This window comes from Phaethon aethereus, assembly GCF_964289735.1.
Source record: "Phaethon aethereus genome assembly, chromosome: 4".
NCBI lineage: Eukaryota > Metazoa > Chordata > Aves > Phaethontiformes > Phaethontidae > Phaethon > Phaethon aethereus.
Genome location: NC_138578.1, coordinates 64,920,390 through 64,937,524, shown reverse-complemented (window position 1 = coordinate 64,937,524; position 17,135 = coordinate 64,920,390). Strand labels below are relative to the sequence as shown.

The 17,135-nt window shown below is 38.8% G+C and overlaps 1 protein-coding gene across 1 annotated transcript in view; it reads right to left on the bottom strand.

Moving 5' to 3' along the window:
• The window catches only part of CCDC149 (coiled-coil domain containing 149), a gene marked incomplete at both ends in the record, with an annotated part of 49,166 nt that overhangs the window by 18,077 nt on the left and 13,954 nt on the right, over positions 1-17,135 (bottom strand). The window contains 5 exons of the mRNA XM_081999238.1: positions 74-158; positions 1,487-1,559; positions 3,036-3,208; positions 4,693-4,809; positions 10,280-10,387. Coding sequence (XP_081855364.1) covers positions 74-158; positions 1,487-1,559; positions 3,036-3,208; positions 4,693-4,809; positions 10,280-10,387 — 556 coding nt within the window. The remainder of the gene's footprint in view (positions 1-73; positions 159-1,486; positions 1,560-3,035; positions 3,209-4,692; positions 4,810-10,279; positions 10,388-17,135) is intronic.

Genomic DNA, 17,135 nt, shown 5'->3' with positions numbered 1-17,135 from the left:
GTTACTGAAATTAAGAGGTAAAATGGAAGGAATTCAATGAGATATGCAACACCATGCTGCATTTATGTAATACCTTGTTTTGCAGACAGGACTCCAGTCAGAGCACTGCTACTGGATCTACTATGAGTCTTTGAATTTTTTCGTCTCTCTAGTGCATTCTAAGGAAACAACAAAAATCTTATTTAGAAAAACAGTAGCCAACAAATCCTTTCATTAGGACTAAAGAATCTGGGACTTTGGATTTTGGTCTCAGAACAACTCTGCAGAGCCTGGAGCTTACATCCATAGTAACCTATGGGAGTGTGACTCTCCTGGAGTATAATTCTCCAGCCAAAGCAGTCTTTGCAATGTTATGAAGACTCATTCTGTCTCACTGCAGTCACTTTATTCTATTCTCTCCCACTGACTCCCCCAATGCATTTTTAAGACTTGCCTATTCTTTAATAATCTGCTGAGTGCCAGTGAAGATACTGCAGTATCCTGTAGAGAATATCAGTTGGGAACAAAAATCAGACTTTCCCCAGCATTTCTCTGAATAGGCTTCAAAGGGAAAGCTCAAACTCCTCTATCAAAGTTTCTAGAAGCCCTGTTAGTAGCAAATACCGACTTTCACGAATTAGCAACAGAATGATCCTGCTACAGAAGTCCGGCTCTTCCAAAATAATTACAGTTCTGTGAAACCCACCAGATCACCAAGATGCTCAGTTCTCACCAATAAACTAACTCACACTCTGAGAGACCCAGGTTGTAAGTGTGAATAGACACTGAAATGAACTTCGGACTTTGAGGAGCTTTGCTCATGCACAAAAAGCAATTAGTGCTGTCACTGCTTCACAGTGACCTAAATAGTTAACAAGTCCTATTGACAGTCATAAGGCAACCCTTGTCATGCCCTGACAAGCAGCCCTCCCCTCCCACATCCCAAAATCACTTGCAGAAGAAAATAGAGTGCTTGACTTCAGGGAAGAGCAAGAATATTTTGCCCTCAGGATTCAGTCATGAAGGTTGCATGCAAAACAGCACATATCTTAACCCAGGAATGGAAGAACAATGAAGACTTCGCAATCATTAAGACACATGAAGAAACAGTGCAGCCATCAGGGAACAGGGAGACAAGACCTGCTTGTGACAGCAACACAGGTGCAGTCATTCACCACAAAGTGTCACCTGCTAATTTTCACCAACCAGCAGGCTGGAAAGCTGATCACCCTCCCAGGACGGTTCCCCCACAGAACTTAAAAAAAGGTATTTAATTGATTTTTCAAAATATTCTTAATGGATACCCCTTTGTACTACATCAGCTAAGAAGCCTACAAGGAAGACTGAGCATGTAATATGTACACATACTAATATTGTCAGAATGTTAACGGTGGATTTTCCTTTGAAGACACCATTTTGTTCTTTAAATGCATATGAACATGAGAATGAACAATAACCTCCATGAGCAACAAAACACAGTTTAGATGATACAGTGAGAGGATCTTACCTTATATTTAGTAATAGTAGACTTAAGAAGGTTGACTTCCTCTTGAAGTTGTTTTAATCTCTCTTGAAGATACCTGAAAAAGAACCGTAATCCATTACCTCATGTTACCTTCAAACACTGCCTCAAGTGCTCCTCTTTACTATTTAGCATGTCATCTCTTTGAACTACTAAGAGTTCTTTTCCCTCTGCAGTTTTGTGAGGGGTAAAATAACAAAATCTTACTGCTCTTGACCCCATAAAACTTTAAGTAGGGAAACAAATTGCATCAGAAAAGGAGGCTGCCCTTCTGTTACATTTGTCAAGCATGCTGCACAACCATTTTATATCACTCCTCAAGTTTTTTGGGAGGGAAGCTAAAAGGATATATTTATGTCTAGAGGAAATAGTCAGGAAGCATTTACTCATGTCCTCCATACTTGAAGCTCTGTGAGATGGACACATGAAGATTTGTATATATGTCAACAAAAGACTCAACTAAGCAGAATTTTTGCATTGCAATATCCATCACTTACATGGCACTTCTCATTAGTAATCACAAAGTAGAAAATTTAACAGTACAGTTGAAAAATGGTATACAGTTAACTACAACAGTACAGTTCTTCCTAACAGAGTTTATGCACTTGGATTAGATGGCTATTTCCGCATAGGAATATATCTTTTTCGTTTATAAAAGGTTTATAAAATATCCTCTTTCACATAGTGTAACCGCAGCTGTATTTGGGTTTGTGAAAATTTAACTATTTTAAAGAAAAAAAATGGTATCACTGTCAGGAGAGCAGGGGACATAAATTGACACAGTACTCTGTAGGCCATGCGAAACAGAAAAAAAACCCTGGAGTTGCTGGGAGGAAGTAATGCCTTTGTTACTACACTTTCCTACCTGAAGCATAAGTCTCTGAAAATGGAAAGTGTCTTACAAGATCTATTTCACTTTAAGGTAATTGTTGACATTAAGGGAGGTACCTGCTATGGCTCTGTCAGTGACTCCTCTCTGTCGTCCTTAGCAGAGACCATTAAACACATTCTTTTCCCAAGGCAGTGGCAAGAATATCTACACAGGTGATTTCACCAGCAACTTTTGCTGGCAAATGACCCCATGTTGACAACCTTGTTCTGTGGTGAGAATTATGTCCAAAACTGTTAACTCAGGGTACTCAAAGTCCCTGTTTCCAATCCAAGATTAGCCCATTACAGCTCACTATGTGTTTCTGAAGACACCAATTTTTAATATTCTTGCTTTTGGTGCCATACAGTGATGGGAGTAAGAAGTTCTGCACTTCTCTTCCTCATTTAGCTCTATTTGGGAATATCACTGACATCTCTGTAGCCAAATAAAACACTTGTAATTTCCTGCAGCCTAACTTTCTCAATATTATTTGATGGTTAGCTACAGTACAAACAAAGCAGACAAAACAAATTACCAAAATATCTTAACTTTTATTCTTGGATACATTTTCTTTAAAGTTTTGTTGTAACTGACTTCCGGGAGCTCCTGTTAAAGCAACAAAGCTTGTTCTCGGGGAAACAGTAAGGTTTGCAATGCACTCACCTGTTCTCCATACACAGAGCATCTACATCGATGATACGGTTTTCATGTCCTCCTAAGACATGATTAAGTTCTTGGTTTAGTCTGTCGGACTTATCTTGGTAAAAAGAGCGTTCCTCTTTCACATCCTGTAACTCATCCAGTGCAGCCTGAAGATCGTATCTCAGAGTCTCGATCTGAGAAGAAAGGAGAGCTGTATGACTATTTTTAAGTTTAATCAAAAGATTACATAGCACCCAAACTGAAAACAGCACGAAGCACTGCATAAAGTGATAGAATCTCTGGGTTGGAAGGAACCTTTAAAGGTCACCTAGTGCAAAACCCCTGCAATGAGCAGCGACAGCTTCAACGAGACCACGGTGCTCAGAGCCCCGTCCCACCTGACCTTGAATGTTTCCAGCAATGGGGTATCTACCACCTCGCTGGGGAACCTGTGCCAGTAGTTCACCACAGTCACCGTGAAACATTTCTGCCTTCTACCTAGTCAAAATCTACCCTCTTAGTTTAAAACCATTACCCCTTGTCCTATCACAACAGGCCCTGCTAAAAAGTCTCTCCTTATCTTTCCTATAAGCCCCCTTTAAGTACTGGAAGGCTGCAATAAGGTCTCCCCGGAGTCTTCTCTTCTCCAGGCTGAACCACCTCAACTCTCTCAGCCTTGCTTCATAGGAGAGGTGTTCCATCCCTCTGATAATTTCTGTGGCCCTCCTCTGGATCCTCTCCAACAGCTCCATGTCTGAACAAGATGGATTTCAGACAGTCAAAAATCTTTCCAAGGCTCATAGTGCCTGGTACTTTTAATCTATTTTGGTATTATTTCATTAATTTGAAGTTAAGTAACTTCAGCGGTTATGACTTGTTTTGCAAAATTTCTAGAAAACAACTAAAATGTAACAGCAAGAGAAACTTTTATCCATACTACAATTTTGCTACAAACATTAAGCTGGTTTTAGCACGTAATTTCTAGGACTCCAAGAATGAACTCAACTGAATAAGAGTTTGGCAAATTTGGAGGATGAAGTGAAAATCTGTAAAGGGAAATATACACCAATAATGGGACTTTCAGCAATGAAGCGCTACAGAACAGGAAGAAGAACTGAGAAAAATACCAAGCCAGCATGGAGTTGACAGGGTGAGTTTTGCTACTAAGCAAAAGGGTGAAGGACTCCAGTATGAAAGATACTCAAGGACAAAGAGCTTCAAACCTTCAAGGAGAGGAAACGAAGAGTGTGAGAAGAGTCTGCAGTTAGCTGAAAAGTCTCTATTGGCACCTCAGAAAATACTGATAAGCCAGGAAGGATAACAGAAGACGGTATGAAAAGAGGTCAGGTGACAAACAGAGAGCGTGTGAGCTTGGGAACAGAGATACCAGAGAGAATCACACTGGAAGAAGACGAAGTAGAGTCAGCAGGCCTTCTGGTAAACTAAAGTAGCACTGCACTTGAGTGAAAACTGAAAAACAAGAAATATGCGCCTCTTCCTGGATCCCAAGTTTAAATTAGTGTTTAGGAAGAACTGTATCAGTAAAAATCCCAACACCTTCACCACTATTCACAACGTTAATCAGCTACCACCCCTCCAAACACAACAGAACCAGTCATTTACTTGCTACTGCACTAGCTCTGCAAAACATGACAGTATATGCCCATTTAGTTATTACTTGTTCTCGAGCCTTCTCCAACTGTCGAACAAGGTCCTCCCGTTCATGTGCTGCAAAGTGGCGAGCCCCAACTTCATCATCTCCAAGTCTTTGCTTTGCTATTGTCATTCGAAGGAGCTGCAATTACAAAAACAGATTCAGTAAGCAAGAGAACACAGGCTGTAGGTCAGGGTACATCTGCATTAGAAAGAGTAAAGCTGTCACAGATTTCATCTCTTCCAGGCCAAAGAGCTGGTATTAGTTAAACCAGAGGGAATTTTATTAGCTTAAGGCTCAATCCTGTTCTCAGTGAAGAATTCCAGTAGAACACTCAAAGCATCAAGAGGAGCTGAATTAGACCCTGCAACAATAGCCACCAGAGTATACAATTAATGAAAGACTAGGTAAACACAGACACATGGTCAATGTTTTTTAGGAGTGACAGGAACTAATTCCTGTCAGACTAAAACTAGAGAATTCTCAGGAAGCCATTTTCGTATGTAAATCTTAACATTCTCTGCAGCAGAGAACTCTTCTTAGTTAAGAATAAAAAGGCATGAAGTGGCTTGCCCAGCTTCATTTTACTGATACCGCTTAAAATCTCACTGCAGTACATCAGTGCAGAATTTCCCTGTGCATTTGCTTGTGCATTTTATTTACTTACAAAAGTTAATTCCTGTTAAAAACCAAAAAACAGGCCAACAACAAAAAGACTGGGCCAAAATGCTCAAACAGCTAATGAGCTTTGTGACTGCTAAAAACAGTCTGACTTGAATTAATACAGTTATATCCAATATCCGAAGCAAAAAGCAACTACCTTCCAAGAACCACTGAGTATTAAAATAACAGTACATAAGGCATTCAGTATTTACAGTTGTTTATGCTGAGTACAACTAGACATCTCCATAGTCTCATCTGTAGGAGCTCCACAGAGACTAGAGAAACCCCACAATAACCAGCCTGACTTTCCCCATATCTTTGACTGCACCAAGGAATTAATGTACATCATTATATTGCAGAGTTAGGCAAAAATCAATCTTCTGAAGTAGAAGATTGTACAATAAAATCTATCTTTGGTATTTATGGGACGCCAGTCACCATAGCTTCAATGTGCCAATTAAAATCCTGCTGATGCAAGACAGACTACCAAAATCATCCTCCCCACTTATTTCAGCTCCAGTTCAGTGCGAGTCACTGAAGCTAGTATAACTTGTTCTGATAAGCAGTTCACTTGTTCAGGGGAAGCTGTGCCCCCAAGAGTAACTGTTTTTGGCAAACTATATTTCCTTATTCCCACAGGGAAAGTACAAACCACTGCACAGTTAGTAAAGCTGAATGGATCTTAGGAGATGTAATTCCTATTAATTTCTTTATCCAAACAAATAAGTCAAAAAGGCAACTAGCAAATCCCAAATGGCTTCATAGCTAAGGGACTGGGTTTTTTTTAAATGCTAAAAGGCTGATGAACAAAAGACATGGTAATGTGACTTAATTCAGGTAGATTAATTTAATGTCTAGAATCTCTCGCTAGTGAGAAAGGCAGTAAGAAACAAATGCAATAACATTTTGGGGACTCATTTTTGTTCAGAAAAACTGGATACAGGGAGGGGAATCACACTTTACTAATGTCTTCAATGCCTGCAGCAGAGCAGAACTTCTGCGTAACACTCAGCACCAGGCTGGGAACTGGATCAGAGCTGTGACTCATGCACTATGACCAACCCTCCTCCAGCCCAGGAGGGGGTGAGGCATAAGATGTAATTTTAACTGCAAGCAATTATTACTTGCAAGGTCAAACAGTCTGCCAATAAATGGAGAACTCTTAATTTATGGCTAATTTTGAGGTAGAAAAAAAAATAGTATGAGGTCTTACAAAAAGAATGCTTCAGAAATCCAAATCCAGCCAATAAAGCAGCATTATAAACATACATAAAATAAAGTAAAACACCAATCCATAAAACGACAGAGTGCTTCTTCCAGACAGTTGGCCAATCAGAGAGTTGACAGGGCAGAACAGGCCAAGTCCTTTAATTCTGCATTGCAAATGGCTCATGAGGCAGCACCACCTGCTATAAAATTCCTCCCTGAAAATGCTGTGACCCAAAGAGACACTAAGTATTATGCCAGAGGGTTAAGGGTTTATTCATACATTAGTGCTTTGTTATAAACTTTATACACCTGCCCTCTGGCTGCTGTATTTTTATTTCTGTCATTCAGAAATCACTGAGGAAAGGACTGCACAACTTCATTTTGCAGCTAGAGAACAGGTTCATGCTACCCCTCAGGATTCTGTGAACAGCACCCGCAGCAGAGTGGATTTAAATTATGGGCACCTTATCAGAGATAGCTCTGTTTGTCAAGAACCCATAGACTGTTAACCAAAACAATCCAGTGCTGCAAGTCTTTATTATTTTAATATCACAGTTTTTTCTTCATCAGTGTCAGCTAAAATAATTATTCATAAAGTAGCAACTCTGTAGCAGCCCCACAATGCCCCAAACAGGCTTCACTGCAGTAGCTGCTGTGCAGGCTAGGAGTCCACAGACAACGCCTGAGCCAAAGCTGTACATTCCTGATTATTGATAAAACATGCAGAAGGAAAAGAGAAACAAGCACAACCAGTACATTCTTAATGGAAGGCAGAAACTGTCATGTTTAGCCACAGTCACTGACGGCAACTGTCTTCACCATGTTGTCTACAAAATCTTAAAAAGTGGACCAGAACTATGCAAATTTGCTACCTTACGTCCCAGTTCTGCCAAAACATACGCATCACATTTAACATTTTGAACTGTTGCTGCATGAATGATTGTCTGCCTTATAATAATGAACTGTCAGTAATACCGCAGCCATTATGCATACATGCATCTTCCTCTCACTTAGCACTGCCCTCGACAGCTTACAAAACCATTTCTTTGCATGGGCAGGAATTCAAGTGAAGGCAACTGAGTCATCTAGTCTTCCAGAAGCCTCCAGTTTCTCTTATGCTTTCCATTTGCACCCTTTTACAAGAGAGAATTAGATTTCTCAGCTATCCTCTTCTATGATTCAGTAATTGTTCTCCAGGCATTGCTGCCAGAATGTTAGGAAGGAAAAAGATTTACAAATAACTATCATAAACATAGAATAGTTTTCATGTGTCAGGGCTGATAAGAGATTGTGATCAATCATAAAAATAAATAGTCTTAGATATCTGTTGCTGGAACACTGCAGTCTAGCTGTTGCTGTATTTCTCAAACTGCAGCAACAAATCCTTCCAAAGACTGCCTGAAGAAGTTTTATTACTTGTGCCAATGGAATTCTAGCTGAAATTAAAGGAAAAAATTAGTCCAGTTAAACCAAATGCAAGTAATTTGTTATTGCCTAACTGATGACGTACTTAACATGATTTCAACAGCAAGTAAAATGTCACCAGTCTTCTTGCTAATCCAAGTGACTGTATCCTACTAGTAGAAAGCATTAAAGCGGTGAAAAACAAGTCAAGCCATCAAAACATTTCTTTATCAATGGAGCTAATGTGTGATATTTAAAGACTTTTTTTTCTTTTTTAGCCCTACAAAGCTCTTGCCACTCAGTGACAAAGCCTGCATGAGTCACCCCTGCTCAGACACAGGCAGAACTGTTCATCCATAAGCAGCTTCACTTGCTGCAAAAGCAGCTGTTTGTTCATCTCTTGCCAGAAGTAAGGTTGACGTAGACCAGCTGGGCAGGATGCCCTCCCTCACTTTAGAAAAAGCAGAGAGAAGAATGCAGGGGAAAAATGTAAGAACAAGCAAATTATTATAGTTCTTTGTTTTTGTATATACCATGCATTATCTGGGCTCCAGTGCCTGAAGTAACCCAGCTGCCAATACAGGAGAACTGATGAGCAGAACAGAATGGCTTTGGGAACAAGCCTAGAATTTTATCACCAAAGCTAGGAGGGAGCAAAATCTGACACAGGAGGAGAGTGTTAAATCCCTCAGAGAGATGGCAATGCTTTTTTAGGCACTTCAAAAACAGCAACCTGACTCTAAAATAAGCTCTATTTTTCATTTACTGGGAAAGTGAAGAATGTGTTCCAAAAATGAAAATCCTAGTCTATATTAATCCCTGTCTGATGCAGCTCTTTCCTCCCCCTCTTTATTTAGTGATGCACTATTTTGCACCTTTTGGAGAGGGGCATGGTGGGCAGAACAACTCTTTTTGTATTTTTCCATTTGTTATGAGGATCGTGAATTTAAATTCATGCTGAGAATACAGGTGTCACAAAAATGACCAGCTAATATCAAGTTAACCCACAAAGGCAACTCTAAACAAAGCCAGTTCAAGCACAAAGAAGTAGGCTGTGTTACCAAGATCATATTGTTATAAGGGATTAGAATAGGTATATAACCTCAATATTTAAATATGTTGTAGTTTTACTACCTTTGTATTCTGTTTGTACTTACAAACCCTTGTTATCTTTTAGGACTGGCTTGGTAAGGGCTGCATGGCATAATCCTGGCAGTGCAGAACTGCAAGGCACTGTCTTCTACACTGTAGTACAGTTCAAACAATAACATGCAAATGAAAAGAAACACTGGGAAAGCTGGTCTTTGAAGACTTGAGCAAATTACACTGAATGCTGTGCATACTACAAATTCAAGACTCATTTGACACTTTCCCAGCTCCCTGCACACCTTCAAGGAAGTCCTTTGTGATAAACAATGAATAAAATTGCATTATCACAGTATATGTATGTTTAAAATAAAATAAATAAAATTAACTTAAATTAATGGAAAGAAAAAAATCCACCTGAATAATTAAAAGCTACATCATTTTTACTCACATTTTTAAATCCCATAACTTTAAAACTGTAGTTGAGGGAAGTTATCATTCATTATTTGTTTCATTTTTTACTTCGTTAACCACCTCAACTCTCAAATTCAACCTCTCACTAGTTTGATCTCTGAATGTACTTTTGCATACAGCTCCAGCTGCGAATGTTACACTCATTTGGCTTGAGTTTAAATATTTCAATTAACAGAGACAACAGGAGTTTGATTAATACCAAATGGCAGATTTTGAGCAATGTTCCATATAACTTGTTAAATTTAGCAATAAAATAAATTTGTTATGTAAGGGTAATAGGATGAGGGCTTAATACAAAGCTCACTATATATATTTGTGATCAACTGCTCCATATTTTTGAAAGGAAGAATTATGCCTTCCCTGGTTTTATCATTTACTAAAATTTTGCATTTTCATTGAAAAAAACTTGAAAATTATCACATGATGAAGAACACATGCTTATCTGTAGTTATTTGTAAGAGGAGATACCACTAATAAAATATATTTTAAAAAAAGAAAAAAAGAAAGTCTGAGATCATTAAAGCAAGGCTAGATGCAAAATACATAGTTAAGGACAACCGAGCAAAAGTAGCATACAAAAATATTTAATAACCTGCACTTACTGGTATCCTATACAAGCTGCTTTTTTTCTACTTTTTTGAGCATTTATTGTAATCAAAGTATTCTAGAAGTTCTGTAACCCATTGTTTTAGTTGTTTTCCTAAGAAGTAAATGCAAAACTCCACCCCAGTTTATACATTCCATACCATTTACTGACAACAAAAGTTTATAATACCTTATTGTCCCCTTGTACTTCTCCCAGTCTCTGCTGAAGCTCTCTAATCTCTTCTCCAAGATGTTTATTTCGATCTTGAGCTTCACTCAATAGCTGAGCAAGATTTGCCTAGAAAAGGAGTAAATATCAGTCAGAAGTTAGTGCCTATGCAGAGCAGTGTAGGTGGTGATTGAAAAGAAACCCTAGACTCACTCCTTATCTGCCAACAGTCTTTGCTTTTATTGTTGTTGGGACCCAGACTTCATGTTTCATTAGAGAGATAACAACAAAAGTCACCAGAGTTCCCTTATCTTTAATAGTAGGAAATACATACAGCGTGTGTGCATACACACTCCCACAGCAGCACACAAAACCCAAACACAACGAAGTGGAAACATCTATGCTAGTTCTGGTATCTTGGCTAGTGGGAAGAGCGAAATGCAGAGCACTTTGACAATATTTATACAAAGTTGACAAAATAAGTTTTAAACTTGCATACAATTAGACAAAAGGTATAGCTGAGAAATAATTATGATATAATTATATTCCCTAATAGTGTTTAGAGCAGATTCCTAGCCGGTAAAGAGGAGGCCAGCCAGAGTCTCTACCCCTGTACAGTTGTACAATGGATATCTAGTAGCACAAAACGTCAAATGTGACCTGACTTGTGCTGTTAGCTAGTACATAGACTTCTAGAAAAACAGAGGTGAAAGCTTGAGATTAAAAACAAACAGCTCACCCCAAAGTAATCCAGGTCAAAACTTATCATTCACATTAACGTATTAAGTCAGCAGGGCAAGCAGTGTGGTCTATAATTTTACAATTAAATTCCACCAGCTTGATCACTAACCAAAAAATAATGCAATCTCCTCCTTTACTATCTATGATATCAGAAAATGAGCAAATACTACAGATAAATTTATTATATTTTTACCCTAAAAATATCTCATGAATACACAAACATCGACTCAGCACAGGAAAAGCCTACCAATGACAACTCTTTTAAGAGAGTTATAATCATAGCGGCTAATGTGCAGCCTTTCAAGACATTGCCTATGGACAGCTAGGTGTGTCATCCATTCCCATAAATCTGAAGATTAAAAAAAGGAATAAAATAAGAATTTTTAAATCTTCTAGGCATGACTTGGTAAAGGCCCATTAATCAATATTTCTAAACTACCCTTACACATACTCCCTGGGTTTGAGGTCAGTGCATCAACTCACTGTTCCTAATTCTCTCTTGGTATTATAGGTTTAGTTTTAGATTCCCTATTTGCTGTGTTTCACTTTGAACCCCCCCATTTCTCTATTTTGATATATCTCTTTCTTTTTCAGTCCTGCTCTTTTACAGTCATTCTCACTACCACTTGACAGTCTCACAGGATGTTTGTAAGTTTTATCTTTAAAACTCATACACTATCAAACCAACAAGGTGTCTGACAGCCATTCCTGCAACCTTTCCCCTTGTTTACTAACAACTGCTATTTCCACACATCCGGTTTTGTATTTAAGAGAACTACTAACATGAATATTAACATGAATATAGTTATGCATGCATCTGACCATTTGCAGGATTAGACTACTAAACTATTAAACTATAATAACGGAAACTTTGGTATGCTACTATATGAAGAAGCCAGCTCCAAATTCCAATTGGTCTAAAATAGCAATAGCTTCAGACTTTTAAACAGGAAAAATAACTCAAGAAACTGATATATCCTACTTGATGAACAACAAGCCTAATTCACTGCTACAGCTTTTGTAGTTCTGGTGCTCTGACATCAAAGGTTCAGAAGTAAGGTGAGTTTCCCACACTTTTGGACGAGATTAAAGCATTTTTAAACTACTGATAAACCTGAACACTGCAAATAAATAATTTGGGAAGAGTGTAATAGCAAAAAATATAAATAGCCAGTTATAGGGCCAAAATTAAGCTGCCTCTAATTTTATTTTAAAGACAGCAACCATTCAAGCAATGCAAAAGGTTCCTCAAGTATGCTTTGGTAGAATGACTTTTTTCTCTACAGGTTAAACAAATGTGTAATAGTCATTCATACACTGAAGGAATCAAGGAGCTTCAGAACACATTCAGTCAATAGTTTTGAGAGATACTTCTTAATGGCTGTTTAAAAGAAAGAAAACAAAGAACCCATGTTTGCAGGAAATTGTATTTAAAGTGAAGTATCTATGGCTACTGCTCAGATGCAATTATTTTTTTTTTTAAGAAAGCTGACTTCAATAAAGGCTATCCAACCACACCAGTCTGAGTTAGTTAAAAGGAACATGATTTCCACAAACCTCTCTGAAACACTTCTATTTATGAAGTCCCTTTTTATGGTGAATTTGAACAACTCCTAACGCTGCAATAACACATGTAATGTCAACACCTGGGAAGAACTCAATCTCACTAATCAGTGTTTACAGCCACACCACCAGGATTCTAGCAGTCTGTAGTCAAAACCCGGCTCCCAGTAACTGCAGGAAAGGTATTACCATGCCTATACTAAATCTTCCTGTTCAGATTTATTTCCTTTAAAACCATTTCTCTGGGATTGCAATTCTATGCTGAATTTTATTTGTCAGTCATATAAATGACTTAACGTGACAAAAACCTTTATACTCAAGACACGGCTTTTGTAAGAAACTTTAAATGAAGAATTTTAGACACCAAAATAAAACAGCCTTGTTTAAGCATGCTAAGAGCATTACAATGAGCTAAGTATAGACTTGCTCCTTAATGCAAAGCTTCCATTATACTTCTTTTAAACTAAAACAACCAAGCTATGTCACCGAAGTAGTCTCCAGCAATTATTCATTTCCCTGGCGTAGAGGTTCCATACAATGTATAATTTAGATTGTTAAGAGTTTTAAAGGTTTTGGCAAGACCTCATTAAAGCTCTCAGTTAAATGTGGATAGAAGGAGAATTATTTGATTTTCCAAAGTGCTCTACTGGGCTTAAAGAGAGCCAGCCAAGAGGATATGTTGAACAACACCTGGACTTGGTACCGTTTCTTTGGCATATATTAGAAAACATACCATATGGTTGAAAGATGATAAAACTAACAATGGAGGACTGACTTCGTGAACCTGTAAGCATGTATTTTTTGAAGAAAGGGGAGAAATCTATGCATGGAGAAAGGCGATTAATTTTTCCACCTGGCAACTTCTTTTCAATATTCATAGAACAAAACCAGAATTGACTTAAGAGATTCAAGACAAATTACTTCAGCAGACAATAAAGCTCGTATCATTTACCTGTGCAACAGAGAACAACTCTCTGAAAATTAGCCAAATTCAGCTTCTCTAGACTCAATTTCTTCAACAGTTTCTTTTAATTCTAGGTGAAGTCTTTTTAAGACTCCTGTAACTATCAGAGACTTTACTTCTTTCACTCACATTATTCAAAACTAACTCCAAAGTACTGATGAAGAGAGATTTCTGAGCCATGGGTAATGGAAAGATACAGAGGTCTACAACTTTATGCTGCCTCATCTTGTCTCGCCTCTGCAACAACCCACAGCAGTGCAAAATGTTTGTTTCTCCTACCCTCTCTCAATGCAGCTGTTTCTGATATGAAATAACAGATAGTGCTTCATTCAAGTCTCTGATTAACTGCCCAGTATCAGGCAATCTTTCTAGAGCTCTGTCCACCTCTGGCAACGTGCAGTTTCTGGCAGGTATTCTTGAGCCTCTGCAGCATGACAAGGTATTTGTTTACATCTGTCTGTCACAGGAAGCTTGCATGTATCACAGAATCATAGAATATCTCAAGTTGGATGGGACCTATAAGGATCATCAAGTCCAACTCCCTGCTTCTCGCAGGACTACCTAAAACTAAACAATATGACTAAGAACATCATCCAGACAGTCCTTGAATTCCAGCAGGCTTGGAATTCACATTCCTGGGGAGCCTGTTCTAGTGACTGACCATCCTCTCAGTGAAGTACGATTTGAGTGCAGTCCAAACCCCCATTGCAGTACTAGACATAAGAAACTGTCCCCATATTCTTCTTCCTCTGACCAAAAGCAAACGTGACCATAGCCAACAATCCCACCAGACACTAGGAAGAAAGGGGAAAAAGATTGATGTGAAAGTGCCGAGTGGGAAGTGCCTACCTTTATCACACAGGGGAAAAAAAGCACCCTAAATCAGAACAGACCAGAGTGTGAAAGACTCAATGGGATGGGATCACAGACCTCACCCTTTTCCACTTAGACTTTGTTAAAATTTGCAGGAGCGTTTTTTGGGATAGAAAGTGGAAGAGAACCTTACTTGTAGCTACAGGTGAGCATCTGAAACTACTGACAAAAATACCTATAAATATTTATTAACATAAGCCAGCGAATACCTGTTGGACAGCAACAGATCTTTGTTCACTACTGACCAATGACCCAAGAAAAAGGGAGGAAAGTAACTCCAAATAGCCATCCCTGGCATTATGCACTACACTTAAATTTGGCTCCTTTAACAATTTTGCAAATCTAGCCACACATACACACAGTGTTATTTTTCTCCACACTACTTTAAAAATGATGGATAGTAACAGAGTCTTTAATATAGCTCTCAATTCTCTTGCACATAAATCTTATCCGACACTTAAAAAAAAAAAGAATTAAAAAAAAAAGGACTTTCTGCCTTTAGATACTGCCCGAAGAAGTAATTTGGCAAGGTGGAAGACGGGGAAACTTTCAACATATCTTTACAGTTAAAAAATATTTAAAAATACAAACACGCATTTCTATACTGCAGTTTACAGTCTTTTACGTTTGTTTCAGCCACACCTTGAAACGAAGAACACTGAATTATAGGGCTGGCAGAAAAAAAAGCTTGATGAAACATTAAGCACACTTGATGGGTGTGACTGATAGCAAATTTAATTGCACTTTCTCCTCCAATGCATTCACATGATTGCAATGGCTGAATTAATACAGGAAAACCTGCTTTGCTTACCAACTACCACTGTTCACTCCAAGGTAGAAGAACTGATGATCCCCCCTAGCACTAGCTTCCCTACAATAAAAACCAAAAGTCATTGTATTTTTCTCTTTAAGTTGAAAAACCATGTAGAGAAGACTTCTGAAATTATAGGTCCTGGGCATACTAAACAAAATACACTTAATATGGGTCATGTTTCCCCACAGAAAAACAACAGCAAAAAATCAAAGCCTTGACAAGCAGCCACTTGACATAAAACAAGCGAAGAAAATCCTCTCCTCCTCTGAATATCTGCCGCTTTGAGAATCAGGCAGGAATCCCACCACAGAAGCACACCAGTCAAAACTTGACAAGGCTCTGCAAAACAAGAAAGAGTCGCTCGCGCTCACATACCTTCAAGACACTCAGCGATTGGAATTTTTACAGAGTGGATTAACAGAACCAAAAAGCCATTTGAGCAGTAGACATATAAAATTAATAATTTTTCCCTCCTTTTCAACCAGTCTTGCGTGTGTTAGATTAGCATAGTGACTATCACACCCTTAGAATCAGCATTTCTTCTCTCCTAGCCTCATGTTTACTGCAGAACCTACATGTTGAAGAAACAAGTGTCACTTCACAAAGCATGACTCATAGCATGGCTAAGAAGTTCTGGGTTTTGTGTTCTGCCACCTGCTCCTACCAATGGAACAGCAAATTTCAGTGCGCAGAAACCAAACTCCCTCTACCAGCTATGCTCTCAGAACAGGTATATTTTGAAATCCATGGGAATATTGCTCTCTGATGCGTTGCAAGGGCAAACAATCTCACCATTTTCCATCTGCTGCCTCACACTGGGAATCAAACACACCTACAAACCAGAGCAAAGAGCACAGGTCTAAGTTTGGCATATGTGTAATGTTTTTAATCTTCAGACCCTCTGAAGAGAGGAGGAAATCACATTAATCTTCACAGCACCCTTGTGAGATAAATACAAAATGATTGCTTACCCCGCAGTCTATTTTATCTGAAGATTTTATCTCATAGGACTCTGAATGCAGCTTTTGTGCCTTAGCACAAGACTAGCAAAACTTCTCAAATTCATTAATTAACAAGAAATAGTCACACTATAGTCACACTAGTCTTTTTTTCTGACGATGTCAAAAATGGTCATAAGGTAATCCCTGAAGTTTGTTTCAAAAGTGAGTTGTGACAGCTGAGTACATTAGGCTGGAAGCGAAAGGGATCAAAATGGGTCCATTTGTGGTATGTCACAACATACTCCTGCCTGGTACCTCCCGTCCTTCTGATGTTCTGCTTGCCCCAATGAGCCACGCTCATGAACTTACTCATTCGCAGAAGTCAAGCTATCTGACCAACATCTTGGTGAGTGGGTAGCATGCTGCTGTGATGTCAATGATTGCTGAAGCAGTCAGAGTCTTGATCTGAATGAACCACCTTGGGACACCTACAGATAACTGTAACAAGAGTTAAGGACCACCTTCAAGCAAGATGCACACAGGATCTCTGATGAGACTTTTTGCCTGGCAAAAAGAGTAGCTATCAAGCTGTGCTCCATACTAGGACTATGTCATCATTATGTTATGAGGCTCGTTATTAGAAGCCTCAAATAGGTTTCTATGACCACAGCACTCTCTCTAAAGCTCAACAGCTTCTTGGAAGACACAGGATCCACTTGACTACATGAGGGAAAAGTATCTTTGCCAATAGGCCATCCAACTTCATAAGGAGAGCTTTAAACTAGAAATTATGGAGGAAGGAACATGGAGGCTTGGGATAGGGCAGGCAAGCGAAGAGCCAGGGATGATGGGAAGAGAAGGACATAGCAATTCACAAAGCAACTGAGCTGAAGTGCAATTCCTTTGAGCCTAGGCATGTAAAGAAGGAAGTGCCTGCAGAACAGCCTTGTGGGGAAAGCTCTCAAGCCTGTACTGCCAAAC